The sequence below is a fragment of the Pan paniscus genome, chromosome 2, assembly GCF_029289425.2.
Source record: "Pan paniscus chromosome 2, NHGRI_mPanPan1-v2.0_pri, whole genome shotgun sequence".
Classification (NCBI taxonomy): Eukaryota; Metazoa; Chordata; class Mammalia; order Primates; family Hominidae; genus Pan; species Pan paniscus.
In genome coordinates this window covers 122528717-122546688 of record NC_085926.1, presented here as the reverse complement: position 1 = coordinate 122546688, position 17972 = coordinate 122528717, and the positions used below count along the sequence as shown (strand labels likewise).

The window sequence follows — 17972 nt, the reverse complement described above, 5'->3', positions numbered from 1 at the left end:
ATGTGATATTTAAAGACCACACAGGTACTTTATCTAAATCCTCGACTCTGACCCTAGTGATGACAATTACAACCACTCAGAATTCACCAGAGAAATCCCAATGTAGCTCACTTAGCTTCAAGTCAAAAATAGCCAAAACATTCCACTTCCTCTTGGTTCTTTTACTTTTGTCCTTTTCCTCAGACTTTAGAAGGAGGTATCCTTTAAATCCTGCATGACTGGAAGTCAGATGGCCAAGTCCCCTTGCCTTGGGAACCACAGCAGTGGGCTCTGAGTCATTGCTTCAGAGTCAAGCTACTCAAGCCGCAGGAGACAGCCAAGTTCTCCCTGAGAGAGAAGGGATAGAGACCAAACAACCGGCCGCCTTTATCTACAAGGTGGAGTGGGGAGGTTGCCTTTCCATTGTATTTTCCCTAAGACCAGAGGAACTGGTTCAACTGAAAAGGGAGGCAGTCAGTCCCTTGCAGTGCACACCCTCCACTTGAGAGACAGCCTCAAGACTCTCCCCTCAGCCCTTTTGGGTGTTGCAATTGGGCAAGCCTCTTCCCAACGAGTCCACGGACTCTGGGCCATGCACTCAGGCTCAATACAGACCTTATCTTTTCAATCTGTTTTCAAATTGATGCCTACAGGCTGAGTGGAGACTGTTTTCGGTTAGAGTGAGCCTGAGGGAGCCTCAGGGCATGCCCAACACCTCAGACACGACCCCCAGCCTAGCCACAGGCAGGAGTTTTCTTCAGAGAGTGGCTAACTCACCTCCCCCACCATCGTCCTCTGATGAGCCCGTTTTTCATCTTCACACATTTCAGATCTAGGGGAGTGAGGAGTAAAGCAGGAGAAGGCCCCGGGCACCCACCTTGCCACCCTTCTTTTCCCTTTTAAACTGGTCTCATTGCTTGGACCTCTGACTCCCTCAGTCTTCATCTGAGGGTCGCTAGCCTTTTCAGCTCCGGCTCCTACGATAGCCACTCGCACGCCTCCTCTCCTAGCCACGGAGCCAGCAGCCACTGCCTTCACAGGCCCTAGGCAGGAGGCACTTAGCAGGCCCTGGAGCCAGCTCCCCAGCCCCTCCCCTGCATCACAGCGAGAGTGAAAGTTGGGCAATTCCTCAACAAAGCAAGGGCCAGCAAGACGCCCAGAGAGTTACCCTGCAGGGCAGCCAGGGCTGTCACACATCTGGACTCAAGGAGGCAGCTGTGGGGACTTCAGATAAGCACCACCCCAGCCCCCACATTCTGTCTGACAGGAAACGGACTCCCAAGAAATCCTGCAGAGAAACTCTTTGCGGGGAAAGCAGGGCAGCCTTCGAGCGAACCCACCCACTCAGATTCCCCTTGGCCATTTCCTGCTTCCTCCGCGCTTTATTCCCCCTTTCCCTCAATTCCCAGCCTTGGTTTTGAATGTTTCTGAATCAGACTTAGAGGGTCCCTGGCCCCTCACATTCCTTCTTCAACTGAATTCTGGTTTCTAGAGCTCAAAACCACACGGTTCCAGGCTGTTCTAATTAAATACAGAGATTGAGACAATCTGATGCTAAGATTATGACCTTAATGACTCGCAGGAAAAGTCATTCGGATTTAATTAGTTTTGGTAACCTTAAATCTGCTCAGGATAGAAAATTTCTCAGGGCTATGTTGTGTGTTTGTGGCATAGAGGATGCTGAAAGGTGGCTTGGATGAAGTTTATTCACCAGTAACTCAGCCAGAAAGTTCCATTAGGATTTTGCATAGCAGATGGGATGGGAGACTGGGTGGGGTATTGTAAATGGGGGTGGAGGCCAGAGGCCCAAAAGGTGAAACTTTTTAAAAGGGCAAATGTCAAGTAGGGGGCTACATTCTCATTTCTACCCACACAAAAACAGTCTTCCCCCGCTATCCTAGCGTGTGTTAAAGTGACATGAACAGCCTTAGGAGCATCTGCTTATCCTATTTGGGAAGGTTCTGATTTCTTTTTCAGGAGAAGCCACACAATTGAGAGCCCTCCCTCTGTGATCCTTCTCGCCCTCCTGTTCGCCGGCTGCTTTGGGGGAAATTGGGTGCTTCCTGCAAGTTTCTTCCACGACATTAAGATTAGCAGAATAATTAAATACAGTCCTAATTGGGCACAGAGAGAGTTGTTAATTAATGAGCCAAGCTCCGGCCCGGAGCTACAAATCCACGCTGGCCTGTGAAAACCCAGGCAGAAAAAAATGTGCTCCAGTCCCACGAGAAAATTGTCACTTGGCAAAAATAGTTCCTGGTGTACAGACAGGTGTCAAACACATTCCTGTAGCCAGGAGTCACACGTTAATCCCGCAGCTGAGATCCATGTGTAAATGAGAGGTGAGGTACTTCTCCGCCACTATAGGGACACACGCGGCTCTGCGTCCCCTTCCCACCCCCGCGTCCCCTTCCCACCCCCGCGTCCGCATCCCACTCCCTAGCAGGCTGGCGCCCTGACATCCAAAGTCGCTGCTAGGTGACTGAGTTCCCAAACAGCAGCTCCGCATCCAAGTCAGAACCTCACCGCCAGCCAGCGAGCGCGCGCGTTCTGTCTGGGAAACTAAAACGGATCGCAGCAAACTCTCTCCCTTCGCCGCCCTCCTGATCCCCAGCCCCATCCCCCTACCCCAGAGGCCTCCCCAACCCTTCCCTCCCTACCACCCTCCCTCGCGCTGAGCGCGACCAGTCTGGCTAAGAGAAGGCACCAAGGCCGCCGACAGCTACTCACCTCTGCACGGGAAGCAACAGCAGCACTTAGCAAAGAGCCACCCCAAAGAGGGACCTCGGGTGTAAGCCCTGTCGCCGCCCTTCATGTTGCCCCGCCGCCCCAGCGCTCCCGCATGGCACGGGGCGCCAGCCCGGGGTGAGAGCGCGGCGGGAAGGAAACTTCAGCGCCGCCGCCCGAGAGCCGGCTCCCGCCCTCCCCACTGTGCTCTCCCCGCACCGCGGCCGCAGCTCTGACTTACTGGGAGCCACTGCCACCTTGGGAAGCGGGGAGGGGCCAGGCGGGGAGGGAGGGCCTAAGGGGCGGAGTTCCAAGGTCCAGCTGTGGGCAGGAGACCTGGCCAGCAGCGGCCGGAGCCTCATGCAACGCTGCCTGTGGCACCAACGCTGTGGGCACGGGGCAAACGGGTGGAGTTTGAGCCCTTGGCACCAAACAGGTAGGTACTCCTTATGTGCAACTTCCTCCCTTCAAAGGCCACCACAGTGGGCGTTGGCTTAAAAAATACAACTAGATGGGGCCAAAGAGGTAAGAGAGGGGCAGACTTAGATGCTCCAAGACTCAAGGATGCCCTTTTCTTCCTCGCAGCCTCACCCGTTCCCTCCCCACAGCCTCCTCTGTATTGAAAACACCGTCCCCAACCCTTTCCTTTCCTTCCGTGTAATGCTGATTACTAATAATGATAACAGTGCCTCATATTGATCAGCTCTCCAACAGTAATGACGTGAAAACACACTCCGGGTTTGGAATCATACAACCAACCTTCAAAGCTCAGTTTTGCCACCTGCTAGCTGTTTGACCTTAGGCAAGTCACTTCACCTTTTATCTTCAGTTTCCCCATTTAAAAAAAAAATGTAAAAGAATTCCTATATTCCACGGTTGTAGATTTTCTTTAAAAAATTTTCGTTAATAGAGGCAGGGTCTTGGGTCTTGCTATGTTGCCCCAGCTAGTCTTGAACTCCTGGGCTCAAGTGATCCTCCTGCCTTAGCCTCCCAAAACATTAGGATTAGAGATGTGAGCCACCACATACAGCCGATGGTAGAATTTAAAAATATCTATGGATGTCTCCCAGAGTTGCTGATTTAGTAGGTAGGAGGTGGGGCCCGAGAATTTGCATTGCTACAAGTTCCCAGGTGATGCTGATGTTGGTATAGGACCACACTGAGACCTACTTGAGATTCAGACTTTTTCCTTGCCTATTTGGCATCTGTCCCCTTTTCTTTTTGTAACAGCACCTTGACTTGTCTTTGAGGAACCAGTCCTCCTCCCTTCTCAGGCCATGTTTCTGGGCTAACATCCTGTTACAGAGGTGAAGTTTAATATTTCCAGGTGAATGAATGCCTACAGAGAAACTTCGAACATCTTACTTACGGTGCAAGACTTCCATTCACCATCCCCTCTGCCCAATATGGCCAGTAGACCTATCATTCCTTTACTTATATCCCTATCCCTATCTTTTAAATCTTTTTCATGTTTCAAGGCCAAGCTTGCTTTCCACAACCCCCTTGAAGCCCACTTGGACCACATCAGTGGGACCTTTCCATGAACCACTGTATTACTCACAGGGTGTCTCTCCCATTCCTTTGTGTCCAGCTTTAGGGCAAAGGGCCTGCTGGAAACACACAACACTCATAAAGAGGGCCCATTCATCAGAAAAAAGGGAAGTTTGTGGGAGGAATGAAAAACAGAAGCTTGATCACCCAGGTAACCAATGCCTTCCTGGAAGAAACACACTCATGGGACAAGGCTTTTAAAAGTTACCAGGATTTGGGGCTTCCTTTCCCGGTTGGAACCATGCTTAGATTTGTGCTTTATTTATCTATGTGACAGCCAGGCATGGTTGCTCATGCCTGTAATCCCAGCACTTTGAGAGGCCAAGGCAGATCACTTGAGCCCAGGAGTTCAAGACCAGCCTGAACGACGCAGGGAGGCCCTGTCTCTACAAATAATAAAAATAAATGAATAAGTACATAAATGAGCGGTGCTTGGTGGACCATACCTGTGGTCCCAGTTACTTGGCAGGCTGAGGTGGAAGGATCACTTGAGCCTGGGGATGTCAAGCCTGCAGTGACTCATGATTGCGCTGCTGCACTCCAGCCTGGGCAACAGAGTGAGACCCCATCCCCCCCAGCTCAACCCCCCCAAAAAAAATGTGCCAAGGCATCTGCCACATGGTTGGGATACCAGTAAATGATCGAAGCATGACCTAATGAGTAATAATAGCTTACATTTATTGAGCATTTATATGCTAAGCAGTTTCCTCCATGTTCTCCATGTATTATCTCATTTATCCTCATAAAAAAACCTTGTAAAGTAGTGTCCTGTTTTACCTTTGAAGAAACTGAATTAATAAACTATGATGAGGCTTTAATGGTTTAATTCTAAAGAAAAGCTCTAAAAAGCTTCACCCCTTTGGAACAGTAGAACATAAAGTCAAAAATCTACCCTCTAGTTCTGCTACTGCCATCTCCCTGATGGTTTCTCTTGGCAAGGTTTACATAAGAACGTCACTGTCAAGCAGGAAATGAATCTCTGGTGCTCTTTCTAACACATACAAAAACAGAGAAATTACAGTTCAAATTGCTCATGTTGGCTGGGCGCGGTGGCTCACGCTTGTAATCCCAGCACTTTGGGAGGCCAAGGTGGGCGGATCACCTGAGGTCAGGACTTCAAGACTAGCCTGGCCAACATGGTGAAACCCCATCTCTACTAAAAATACAAAAATTAACTGGGCATGGTGATGCACGTCTGTAATCCTCACTATTCGGGAGGCTGAGGCAGGAGAATTGCTTGAACCCGGAAGGTGGAGGTTGCAGTGAGCGGAGATCGCACCATTGCACTCCAGCCTGGGCAACAGAGTGACACTCTGTCTCAAAAAAAAAAAAAAAAAAAAAAAAAATTGCTCATGTTGTCTGCACCCAAGATTCCTGATTCACTGACCATCCTGATAATTGGTCAGTCTCATTTTGCCAGGCTGAATTACTGCAGGATCCTTTATCCTCACATAGTTATCCTGGGTTCCAGTTCTGACCCACAACAACCAGCACTATTATTTAGTTCTCTCTTCCATGTCATCAAAGACAATACCTATTTTGTTTTTCTTGCAAGCCCAGACCAAAACTGTCTGTAAAAATTAACTTTATTTGCTTGTGATCCATAGTATGGATGCTATGGTCCAAGGTTCAATATTTGGTTTACCCACCCAATCCCTCTCTTTTTACACTTTGGGGGCATTATGATGGGAATTCAAAGATGCTTCAAAATTTCATGGGGAATAACCAGTTTGTTTTTTACTGAAATCTTCCCTCTTGGTTTTTGTGTTCAGATAACACTGGATCACTTTTTTGTCACAATTCTTTGCAAGAGACTAATGACATATCATCCTGCTGAAACTGGCTTGAGTTACATGTTTGAGAAAGACCCAACTCTTACTTTAGAAATCAAATACCAGTAGACCCTAAAGTAGTCCACTATAGGCAAAATGGATCCACTGGGCATGTTTCCACCGATACTTTTTTTTTTTTTTTTTTGAGCAGAGTCTCACTCTGTCACCCAGGCTAGAGTGCAGTAGCACGATCTCGGCTCACTGCAACCTCTGCCTCCCGGGTTCAAGCAATTCTCCTGCATCAGCCTCCGGAGTAGCTGGGAATACAGACATGCACCACCACGCACATCTAAGTTTTGGGATAACAGGCGTGAGCCACCGTACCCAGCCTCTACTAATTCTTATAACCCAGGAATTCATCCTACTCTCAATTTAAAGGCATAAAACCATTAGGAACCTCTTCCTATCTTAAGTTGGCAAGGTCAACACATTTTTGGCCATCATGGAGATTCATTCTAGAGTTAGACACCAATAACCCAAGAGTCCCATTGCCATCCTTACATGCCTTCCAGAATGAGACTAGCCAATGTCTATAACCTAACAAGGAAATCCTTTCCTTTCCTTTATTATTATTATTATTATTATTATTATTATTATTATTTTAATAGAGACAGGGTTTTGCCATGTTCCCTGGGCTGGTCTTGAACTCCTGGGCTCAAGCGATCCGCCCCCCTCGGCCTCCCAAAGTGCTGGGATTACAGGTGTGAGCCACCACACCTGGCCATCAAGGAAATCTCAAACAACATGGGGACACTAACTGTTTGTGGACCTACTCATTAATTCATCAAATACTTACTGAGTGCCTACTCTGTGTCAGGCTCTGTTCTAGGTACTGGGTCTACATTGGTGAACAAAAACAATTTCAGTCCTTCTGAAGCTAGCTACTAGGACAGACTCATCATGAATGTGAGAAAAGTGAATCCACATCAGATATGTGACCAGGTTTATTAGTTGAGAGGGTTAATAGATGCCTAGATTCTCCAGCCTGCATCCAGATGTTTTAAGTTAATATTCTCAAGACAATTTAGAAGGGATGGTGGAGAATATGATTTTAAAACATTGGTGCTGATAAGAATCAGGAGGGAAGCATTTAAAAATATTAGGCATTAGTATTTTTTAGGCTCTGAGGTGGAACCAAGTCTGAGGCCATTGCTGCCTGAGTCCTCCCTCCCCACCCACCCCCACACACACCCTGAGATTTAGATCAATTGACTTTGGGTGCAACTGGGCGCAAGTATTTTAAAAGTTCCCCAGGTGTTTGTAATATGCAGCATAGTTTGAAAACCACTGGTGCAGTACGGTGGTTCTCAAACTCAAGTATACATCAGAATCACCTGGAGGGTGTGCTAAAACACAGATTATTAGGCTCCACTCCCAGAGCTGCTGATTTAGTAGGTCTGGGGTGGGGCCTGAGAATTTGCATTGCTATAAGTTCCCAGGTGATGCTGATGTTGTTGGTACAGAAACACATGGAGACCTACTCGAGATTCGGACATTGTCCTTGCCCATTTGGCATTTGTGCCCTCTTCTTTTTGTAACAGCACCTTGACTTGTCTTTGAGGAACCAGCCTTCCTCCCTTTTGAGACCATGTTTCTGGGTGTGGCTGACATCTTCCCCTTGTCCACCCTCTACTCCAAAGATAAGCCCATGACCTGGGTGTGGCCAGGCAGCCACAGGGATTGGTTCAGATTTAGCACATGACTTGAGTTTATGCAATGAGCATAAACCTTGTGATCTTAGCAAGAACATCTGAGAAAACAGCCATCCCTTTCAACAAGATTTCTAAGTTGATGGAATGTTAGCCTAAAGCAGCTGGGGGTATTTTGCTATAACAATGTGGGAAGAAGCTCTCTGAGAATGAAGCCAATACAGGGAAAAGATGAGAGAGAGAGGTAGGTTTCCCATGATATCATTTGAATAGCTAGAGAGGCTTCTTCCTAAAGCTTTATTCCTGGACCTTACTTGTGCCCGTCCCTCGCTTATACATTCCTTTTTGTGTAAGCCAGTTGAATGTCTATTATTTCAGGGTTTTCACATACCTACCCACCCACTCCCAAAGTTCAGGCTAAAAACTCCTGAGCTATAAGCAATATATTTAAAGTAGTCTTACTTTTCAACTAGATGGCTGAGTCTCATTTATATTTTTGGCAGACTTTGTCTTCAGTGATACCTGCAGCCTAAGTCCATTTTACATGAATAAGGCTTTCTGCCTGCCTACGTGACCACTTTATGTCCCACCCTCATTTCCAACAACAGTGAACCCCAAAGAATTTCTGGTATCAGCCTGCAGATGTAGTAGGCCAGGTGTACCACAATGTCAGGCCTGACATCAGGCACCAGTGTGACTGCCTCTCCCTCCACATTAACCACAGTCTTCAGTAACACTGGACCATGACCTCAGGTACCTGTCTCTTACACTAACAGACAAATGCCATTTTTTTTTTCCTTTAGGGTTATTCTCTTCAGATGGACAGGAAAATAATTTTACTAAATCACAATCATTTCCCCACATTTCTTAGAGCTCAGGACAGAGAAAGAAGGAACAGCAACCATGCCCCAATTCAGGCCTAGAGATTCATAGGAGACCCTTCTTACTGTGACCTTTTATAGAACATAGGCTTGGTGAGCCGTGATCATGGTTCCTGGTGAGTGCAGAGGCCAGGCCCTGATCTCCTTAACTCCACTCCAACCATTCCCTTGCTCTCCTTTCCCCACAGGGGTGATTCTCACCTGTAGCACTCACCCCCAGATTTGGATTCTGTAGGTTTTTTTTTTTTTTTAGATGGAGTTTCGCTCTGTCACCCAGGCTGGAGTGCAGGGGCACATCTTGGCTCACTGCAATCTCCGCCTCCCAGGTTCAAGTGATTCTCCTGCCTCAACCTCCTGAGTACCTGGGACTACAGGCAAGCGTCACCAAGCCTGGCCAATCTATGGGTTTTAAAAAGCTCTGCAGAGGATTTCAATGTGAAGTCATGGCTGAGAACCATGGACTTTAGGGCCCAAGGCCACTCACACTGTGGATGAGTTCCTGCATTGTAGAGTTTAGGAAACACTTGGACACAAATGGTTTTACTTTCTCAAACTCTGACAATTGGTCCCTTGACCCATTCTTCCACTGCCTGCCATGCTCCCTGGTTGCCAACTGCAGGTTCCTTAATTCTCATCTTCCCTGTGTAGATTTCTGATCTATGAACTGCCTGATTGCTGATACCAGGATGGCTAATCAATATTCCCAAATTACCAAGCCCTGGCCTCCATTTGTGGCTGTGGCCTAAACATCTAAGATTCTTTCCAAGTACTAATCATTTATTCAACAAATAATTGGTCTTGGAATATTTACTATTTGTAAGTCACTAAGCTAACCTATACATGGGAGTTTATAAGGAAAATGTAAATTAAATAAGGCCTGTTCCATGAGAAAAGACAAAGAAGAACAGGGTGAATTCTAGCAGAAGTTGGTTTAATTTTCTGTGGCAGAAAAAAGAAATGGAAACAGAATAGTACTGGACATAAGGTTGGGGTTTCTTCTTTATGTGAAAAAGAGGAATTGAGACAATAGTCATCAGTAACCAGAAACACTTCAGAGAGAGGAGGTACAATGTGTACATTGCTTCTATATTTAATTTGAACTCCAAATATGGTGGGGTTTTTTGTTTGTTTGTTTGTTTGTTTGTTTTGTTTTGGAGGCAGGGTCTTGCTCTGTCATCCAGGCTGAAGTGCAGTGGCATAATCAGAGCTCACTGTAACCTCAAAATCATGGGCTCCCACCTCAGTCTCTCAAGTAGCTGGGACTACAGGCATGCACCACCACACCTGCCTATAGAGATGGGGTCTCACTACACTGCCCAGGCTGGTCTTGAACTCTTGGCCTCAAGCAATCATCCTACCTCAGCCTCCCAAAGTGCTGAGACTACAGGCATGACCCACTGTGTCCAGCCCAAATATGTTTTTTTTCAAAAGTGTATAATATCTGTGTGGGTAACTATTCCCAGGTAATATGCGTTAACAGTAAGGTGTACAGAAAAAGTGTGCTTGCCAGAATCACGCATAGTAATCTCTTCTCCTTCTTATCTCTGTTTAGTGTGGTCTAACCACTGCACCACTGCTGGCCCCATGGGTACCATCATCCACTTGGTGACAGACAGCTCCTGGACTCTAATGACTGAACCATTACTGAGCTCAGTCCATATGTCTTCACCTACTGACCTTTAAATGTGTTCCTCTGCACTTGCCCAACTGACACCTGTTTGCCTCTTTCTAGCTGTCTCACTTATCCTTAAGAGAGGCCCCAGCTCAGCCTGCAGCCAGCCTCTTTTTTTTTTTTTTTTCCAGGAAGTATTACTGATCACTGTCTTGTCTGAACCAGGTTCAAGGTAGGGGGGTGGTTCAGGCCATACTGAGAGGACACAGATGTCTCCCCAGAATGGGCAACATTCCTCTTCTGTGAGGACAGAGAGGAAGAGCTGCTGGCAACAAGGACAGGTTCCTGGATATCTGTACTGAGCAGCCGCCTGAGCTGGCCTGAGCTCAGGGGCAGATGAGCTATTTATCAAAGTGAAAGATGGCTGCAGCTGGAGTTGCTAAAAACAAACCACTCCAGGTTTTATCTACTTCCAAAAACGTTTACCTCTAAGTAGGTCAAAGTGTTCCCAAAGTAGGGCAGTATAAGAGTGCCAGTCTATCACTCTGAGTTTCAATTAAGGTAAACTTATGATTGCTAAGTGTCCACTATGTGGGATGGCATTTTAATTCTGCCAACGCCACCTTCCCTCCTACAGGCACAAATAGCAGCTGCAGCAGCATGTAGATTCACGGGGTACAGTGCAGAGGTTTCTGATGAGTCAAATGGAAAGTGGATTTTGTCTTGATGTAACTCAGGTGAGTTTATTGAGGATTTCCAATAATAGAAAGGATGTACATCTGCCAATAATGGAATGTGGATAATGACCTGCTCATCCTTCAACCAGTCCAAATAAATGAGAGGTACTTAACCCATACATCCCCAGAGAAGACTTCTTCAATCAGGACTCCTAGCATCAGAATATGATTCCTTATTCCCATCCTCAAGTCCTCCTGCTAAAGCTTAAGCCAGTTTCCTTTACCGTTCTACATGCTGAGCCTGGTCCTTCACATAAGAACTCTGCAGAGGTCCCTGATGCATGATCCGTCCCTCCTTTCTATAAATATTTACTGAGAACTTCTTACATGGCAGCCACTGTTTTAGATGCTGGGGATAGGGCAATGAACACAGTAGACAAAATCCCTGTATTGGTAGGGGGGATTTGCAGAGGAATATTAACAAATATGTCAGGTAGTGATAAATGCAATGAAGAAAAGTAAAACAGAGAAGGGAGTATACGCTGTGATGGGAGAGGGTGGGAGTTAGGGAAGACCTCTCTAATCAGGTGACATTCAAGCAGAAGGAAGTGTGACAGCAAGACATCCAAGTATCTGAGGATCTGGGGTATCTGGTGTGTTCGAAGCAGAGGGAACAAAAGATCAGGCCCTGAGGTGAGCATATGCATGGCTTGATTGGTAATGGCTCAGTGAGGCAGGCTGGTCAGGTGAATGGTAGACAGAATAACGTCCGCCAAAGATGTCCACATCCTCCTCTCCAGAACCTATAAATATGTTACCTTATATGGCAAAAGAGACTGTGCAAATGTGATTCTGTTAGGGACCTCGAGGTAAGGGGATTATGCTGGATCATTCTGGTGAGGACAGTGTAATGGTGGGTGTTCTTAAAAGCAGAGAACCTTTCCCACTGTGGCCCAGGGGAAACATTACCATGGAACGAGGATCAGAAAGATGCAACATTGCTGGCTTTGAAGATGGAGAAAGTGTGGTGGTCTCTGGAAGCTGGAAGAGGCAAGAAATAGCTTTTCCCTAACAGCCTACAAAAAGGAATGTGGCCCTGATTGCTGAAACTGTGATTTTAGCCCATGGGGACTCATGTTGCATTTCCAACCCACAGAACTGTACGATAATAAGTTTGTGTTGTTGTTTGAAGCCACCATGTTCATGGTGATTTGTTACAGCAGCAACAGGAAATGAATACATAGGAGATGAAGTCAGAGAATAGGCTCCAGAACAGGTTTTGTGGAGCCTCTTTGCAGTCACAGAAAGGACTTCGTTTTACTGGAAATGAGACAGGAGACACTGGAACATTCTGAACTGAGACGGGTCTTCAGCCTGGGCCACCTCCCTGCAGCTGGGGGCAAGCAACGGGGCAATTATCTGTTCGCCCTCCTGTGTACAAAGGTGAGGAGCCAGACTTCCTGTGGCCTAGAGGCCCATGTGGAAAGTAAGGCAAGTGGGCACAATCTCAGAATCAAGATTCTGGCTGGGGTTAGTGGACACGGGGAGAAAACAAGACAACCCAGTCCTACCACAGGGGCAAAGAAAGGGGCAGGCTGTTCAGTAACTGCCCATAGGGCAGAGGGCTGGTATTCAGAATGGCAATTAGTAGTAAATGGAAAGACTTCTCATGCTTGTTTGAAGGTTTTGGGTTAAGGCTGCAGTTTCACCCCCACATAGATCCTCAGTGAGGAGTTGTTCTCAAGGAGCAAGTGACACAGGGAAGGCAGTGTGGCGGTGAGAGGAGGGTGCTGACTGCTCTGTCCTGCAGAATCCTGTTGCTGAGAGCTCCTAGAGCTGTGGCCTGCAAGGGCTGCTCCTCAAGGCCTTTGAGGTCCTCCCATCTCTGCCCTTCCCTGAGCAGACAGAATGGGCACATCCCAAGATTGTCCAGACCACTGCCTTGCCTTCTGTTTTCCCCAAGTCACATTCAGTGCATGTCATTCCTGGGTCCCCGTGTTCTTCTAGGGGGAAAGTGCTTTCAGCTTAGCTAGCTGTAAGCAAGAAAACTGCACCATCTTTCCTCTGGGGGAACATTCTGTTTGCTGGGGTAACCTCCTCTCCATCATCTCCAGCTTCTTCTCAGAAAGCAGTCAGTGGCAGCCTTTCTTCTCTGGGATCAAATCCTGAGGCTCTCATTTTAGCTCTGAGCTCCATCAGCTGGTTCATGTGGCTCCAAAGAGCATATTCAAGTTTGCCCCTGACTTCCCCTCTGGATGATAAGGGGCATCATCATCATGTAGATATCACAGATTTACAGTGGGCACCAGCAGGCATGAAAACATGCTGTTGAAATTGGTATTTAACATAAGCAAAGTCACAGCAGGCTGGCTACAAAAGGGAAAAATGCAGGATCTCTGCAGAGGGACCCAGAGAGACCAGCTCTTTCCATGGACACCTGGGTCTTCCTGCTTCAGTTCTACTTGGAGACAGCACGACACTGAGTTGTATTTAGAGAAGGATGTGGCTTGCCCTGACATGTTCCTATTTGAGGCTTTGATTCTAAGCCCTTTCATGTCCTAAATAGTATTAGATGGATGTAGCCACAGGCAGGACATCTCAACCAGAACAAAGCAGGCCTGAGGCAGTTTCCACGAAACTCCTCTCTGTCCTGCTCTTCTTTGAATTAAAGAGTGGTCCCCTCATAAACACCCAACACTCACAGTGTCAGCACAACCCCCATCACACAGGTCAGCCCATCTCCATAATGTGGTCCAAATGTTACCTTCAAGTACCACAGAATTAATGACAGAGAATAGGTCATGGAGAGGTGCCAGAGGTACAAGCCAAGGAAAAACTTGAATTTTTAGCTCAAATATATCAAATATTATCTCAATCCTCTGGGTTAAAGTCAAAAGAAAGTTATGAGAGGATTAAGCCATTATTTCTTGGGAAATCACGGAGCCAGATGGACCTGCTGTTGGTGGACTGTAGAAAGGACCCAGGCTAGGTTAGGAATAGAGACTGAGGGAAGGGAGCCAGTGCAGACAGGAGGTTGTGCTGGGGCCTCTGAAAACCTATGGAGGCACAATGGCTAGCACTTGTAGTCCCAGCTACTTGGGGGTTGCTGAGGCAGAAGGATCACTTGAACCTGGGAGGTCAAGGCTGCAGTGAGGCCTGATCATGCCACTGAACTCCAGCCTGGGTGATAGAGTGAGACCCTGTCTGGTAAAAAAAAAGAAAAAAGAAAACCAATGGAAACTAGAAAGAGAACCCTGACCCCTTGAACAATCCTGGGGATGATTCAGGCTGGAAACACCCTGTACTCAGCCCTATAGAAGTATCAGAACTTAGACAAAGAGCAGGCAGGGAACTTCACATTAACTGACCACCTTTGGTGGGGCATAACTGGACTGCAAAGTCTACCTTGTTGGAGTTTAAGTGCTATTAATCAATTTCACAGATTTTTTAAAGTTAGAATTTTTAGAAACGGAGTCTTGCTCCATTGCCTAGGCTGGAGTGCAGTTGTGCAATCATAGCTCACTGCAGCAATGAACTCAAGCCATCCTCTCTCCCGTCCCAGACAGCTAGGACCACAGGTGTATGATCACATCCGGCTTATTTCATAGATTTTAAGTGTCTTACCCAAGGTCATCATCTAGCCAGTGGCCAGGATTCAGACTCAGGTCTTCCACCCCAAGACATTTTTTTGGAGACAGGATCTCGCTCTGCCACCCAGGCTGGAGTGCAATGGCTCAATGACAGCTCACTGCAGGCTCGACCTCCTGGGCTCAAGTGATCCTCTTACCTCAACCCTCCAAGTAGCTGAGGCTATAGGCACTCACCACCATGCCCGGATTTTTAAAAATTTTTCCTAGAGACGGGGTCTCACTCTGTTGCCCAGGCTGGTCTGGAACTCCTGGGCTCAAGTGGTTCTCCTGCCTCAACCTCTGAAAGTGTTGGGATTACAGACAGACCATGTTTTTATAGTCTACTGCATACCGAGGTAAAGCCACAGACAACTTTTGTTTTATCCTAAACAATCAGCCTGTGCACATAATAATAAAACCAACCTCACAGTTTAAAAATCACTTTTACTTAACATTTCTACCCTTGAGCCTCCCATCAACTCTGTTACATAGGCATCTTTATCAGCTTCCTTTTGCATAAATGTGGAAGCTAAACCCAGGAAGATTAGGTGACATTCTACTCAAAATAAGTGGCTTCTCATTTCATACCCTGTCCTCTTCCCACCCCATCTGATTCCCTGAGAACTAAATTCTGTTCCGTTTTCAAAGATTTGCCAGTACCCTTTTAAGGAAAAAAACCAGTAGATTACAATACATTAGGTTGGGCCATTTTTAACTGAAATTGCTGACATTCAACCAGTTTTTTGTTTTGTTTTGTTTTGTTTTGTTTTTTGTTTTTTTTGAGATGGGGTCTTGCTTTGTCACCCAGACTGGAGTGCAGTGGCACAATCTAGGCTCACTGCAACCTCCACCTCCCTTCCCACTGCAGCCCTTCCCCCACCTCCACCCCCAGCAGCTGGGACCACAGGTGCATGCCACCATGCCCAGCTAATTTTTTGTATTTTTGGTAGAGATGGGGTTTCACCATGTTGCCCAGTCTGGTCTAGAACTCCTGAGCTCGAGTGATCCACCTGCCTTGGCCTCCCAAAGTGCTGGGGTTAAAGATGTGAGCCACTGCACCCAGTCTCAACCATTTTTTACTACAAAAATGGAGATTTCATGCACCCCAAATTAAAAAATTGGACCTCAAAATGAAGATATTTATGCTATGCTTATATGCATCAAAAATAGGATACTTTGGCTGGGTGCGGTGGCTCACACCTGTAATCCCAGCACTTTGGTAGGCCAAGGCAGGCAGATTGCTTGAGCTCAGGAGTTCGAGACCAGCCTGGGCAACGTGGCGAAACCTCATCTCTACAAAAAAATACAAAAATTAGCTAGGGATGGTGGCAAGCACCTGTGGTCCCAGCTACTTGCCAATGCACTCCAGCCTGGGCAACAGAGTGAGGCCCTGTCTCCAAAATAAAAAATAAAAAATAAATAAAATAAACACAGGATACTTTGGTTAATCCCTTTAAATTAACAAAGGTAATTACCTGATGCAGAGAGAAAAAAACAGACATTTTTAGAAGTGGAAAGGATCCTAGAGGTAATTCAGGAAGACATGAATAAAAGGTAATAAAAATGCTACTTTAGAACAAATAGCAATATGAATGACTGTAGGGAATAACCAGGAAAAAAGGCCAGCCTATAGAGAGTCGCAGAGTGGAAGGCACTTGCCTCTAAGCTCTATGCCCAGAGAGGACAACAGATCAGGTGTCTGTGAGTGAGAAACCAGGGGATGCCCAAAGTTCAAGGGTAAGGATGGACTGTGAAGTTCTCAAATCCAAGGACATTGGAAAGGACTATTAATCCATAAACACAAACAATCACTTTAAACAAGTCAGGATTGTTGAATTTAATTAAAAACATTTTGTTCTGCTCTAAGCGTTTAATAAAAGGATTTATGGAGAAATTGCTAGGCTTATATAGCTTAGGAAAGAAGTGTTTAACATTTTATCTGCAAATTGTATTACTTTCTTCTAGATACAGATCAGAAGGAGAGGGAGAATAATAATTAGCACTGGTGGATTTACACTCGGGGCTCGGACGGGGAGAATAGAAGGAGACGTGGGTAGAAAGTGTTTGGATTTCAGTGCAATATATGAGGAATATTCTAGCCCTTAGAATTACACTAAAATCCAACAGGCTCTAGAAGTAATAAGCTCCCAGTCCCTAGAAGTGCTCAAGTAATGCTTAGCTGACCACTTGTCAAGGACATTGTGGAAGGGGTTTCTTGTATTTGGAAAGAGAGTGAGCTAGAACACCTTTCACCTGCTTTTCAATTCTAAGATCCCAGGAGCCAAAAGAAGCCAATGTTCTGGAGTGAAATTAAATCTAATCAAGAACTGGTTTTATCCAGTTATAAAAAGAGTAAGTTTCAACTCAAACTTTTTATAATTCTGAAAAATGTCAAGGAGCTCCTTTTAGACTCTCTCCATCTATCTTTAAACATACTTTTCTTCAAAAAGTATCAGTACTCAAATAAATTACAACATTTCTTATTCAAATGCATTATTTTTGGGTTTCAGCTATTCTTACCCAACAGTATTATAATTTTTAAAAACACCATACCACACCTTTTCATTGCAAACATAGTGTAATTCAGCTATGCTAATATAAAGGAAAATGTTGTGGGCTAGTGTGGAAACCTGTTCTCACCCTCATTGATCATACTCCCATGTATACTTCTGCTTCTATGAGGAAGTGAGTTCTGAATCTCAAAGGACTACCTCACATCTAGTCAATTACCAGTACAATCCTATACAAATGAAGAGGATTGAAGGATCGTACTTCAATCCTGCAATTGAGGATTGTAGGATAAAGTAAATCAGCAAGCTGCAATTTATAACATGTCACTTCGTACCTGAAAGGAAATGTTTAGGGAATATTCATCCTCCAATTATTTTTTTAGCCTCCCATAGTGAAGCCATGTTAGGCATTATGGCATAAATGAAAAACCTGAGGGTAGGGCTCCTAATGCAGAATTATACTGAAAAGTAAGAGGTAGAGAAAGACCTTTGGAGGACTCTCCTGGTAGGCAGAGGAGCCTGAACTTTTTGGCATTTTGGCTCCTGGCAGCAGAAAGTGCAGGGGACTTCCATCCTGCAGACAATCTGTTGAACAGGCTGGGCCAGCACCAGGGGTTGGCAGGCCGCTATCAGAGTTGGACTAAGCTCAGCCTGCTGTCCAGAGTGCTCCTTGGAGTCATTCTGCTCCAGCCGAGGACATCAGAATCTTATTAGTTGGCAAAGCACCCACAGGACAAAATCTGTCTCTGATTACTACCACTCCTCCTAGAGAGTGGGGCATTTGGGGCCAGAGGTGAGAGGGAGAGTGGGAAGGTGGGTATATGTAACTATAATGGGGTTAATGCTCTTTAGATTCAGCTAGACTGGCTAACAAGCCAAGTCAGATGGGAGAATAAACTAAAGTGCCTGTCTCAAAGGCTTTCAG

The 17972-nt window shown here is 46.1% G+C and overlaps 1 protein-coding gene across 26 annotated transcripts in view; it reads right to left on the bottom strand.

The window, feature by feature from the left end:
- Positions 1 to 17972, bottom strand: part of KALRN (kalirin RhoGEF kinase) — a 692638-nt gene that overhangs the window by 140681 nt on the left and 533985 nt on the right. For 6 of the 26 annotated variants that reach the window (XM_055110365.2, XM_034957235.3, XM_034957237.3 and 3 more), the window contains exon 1: positions 2710 to 2959. The exons of 17 other annotated variants lie outside the window; for them this stretch is intronic. In XM_055110365.2, coding sequence (XP_054966340.1) covers positions 2710 to 2794 — 85 coding nt within the window. In that variant the 5' untranslated portion in view covers positions 2795 to 2959. Of the gene's footprint in view, positions 1 to 2709; positions 2966 to 17972 lie in introns of those variants that run through there. 3 more of the 26 variants (XM_034957232.4, XM_034957233.4, XM_034957240.3) reach the window with 3 other exon arrangements.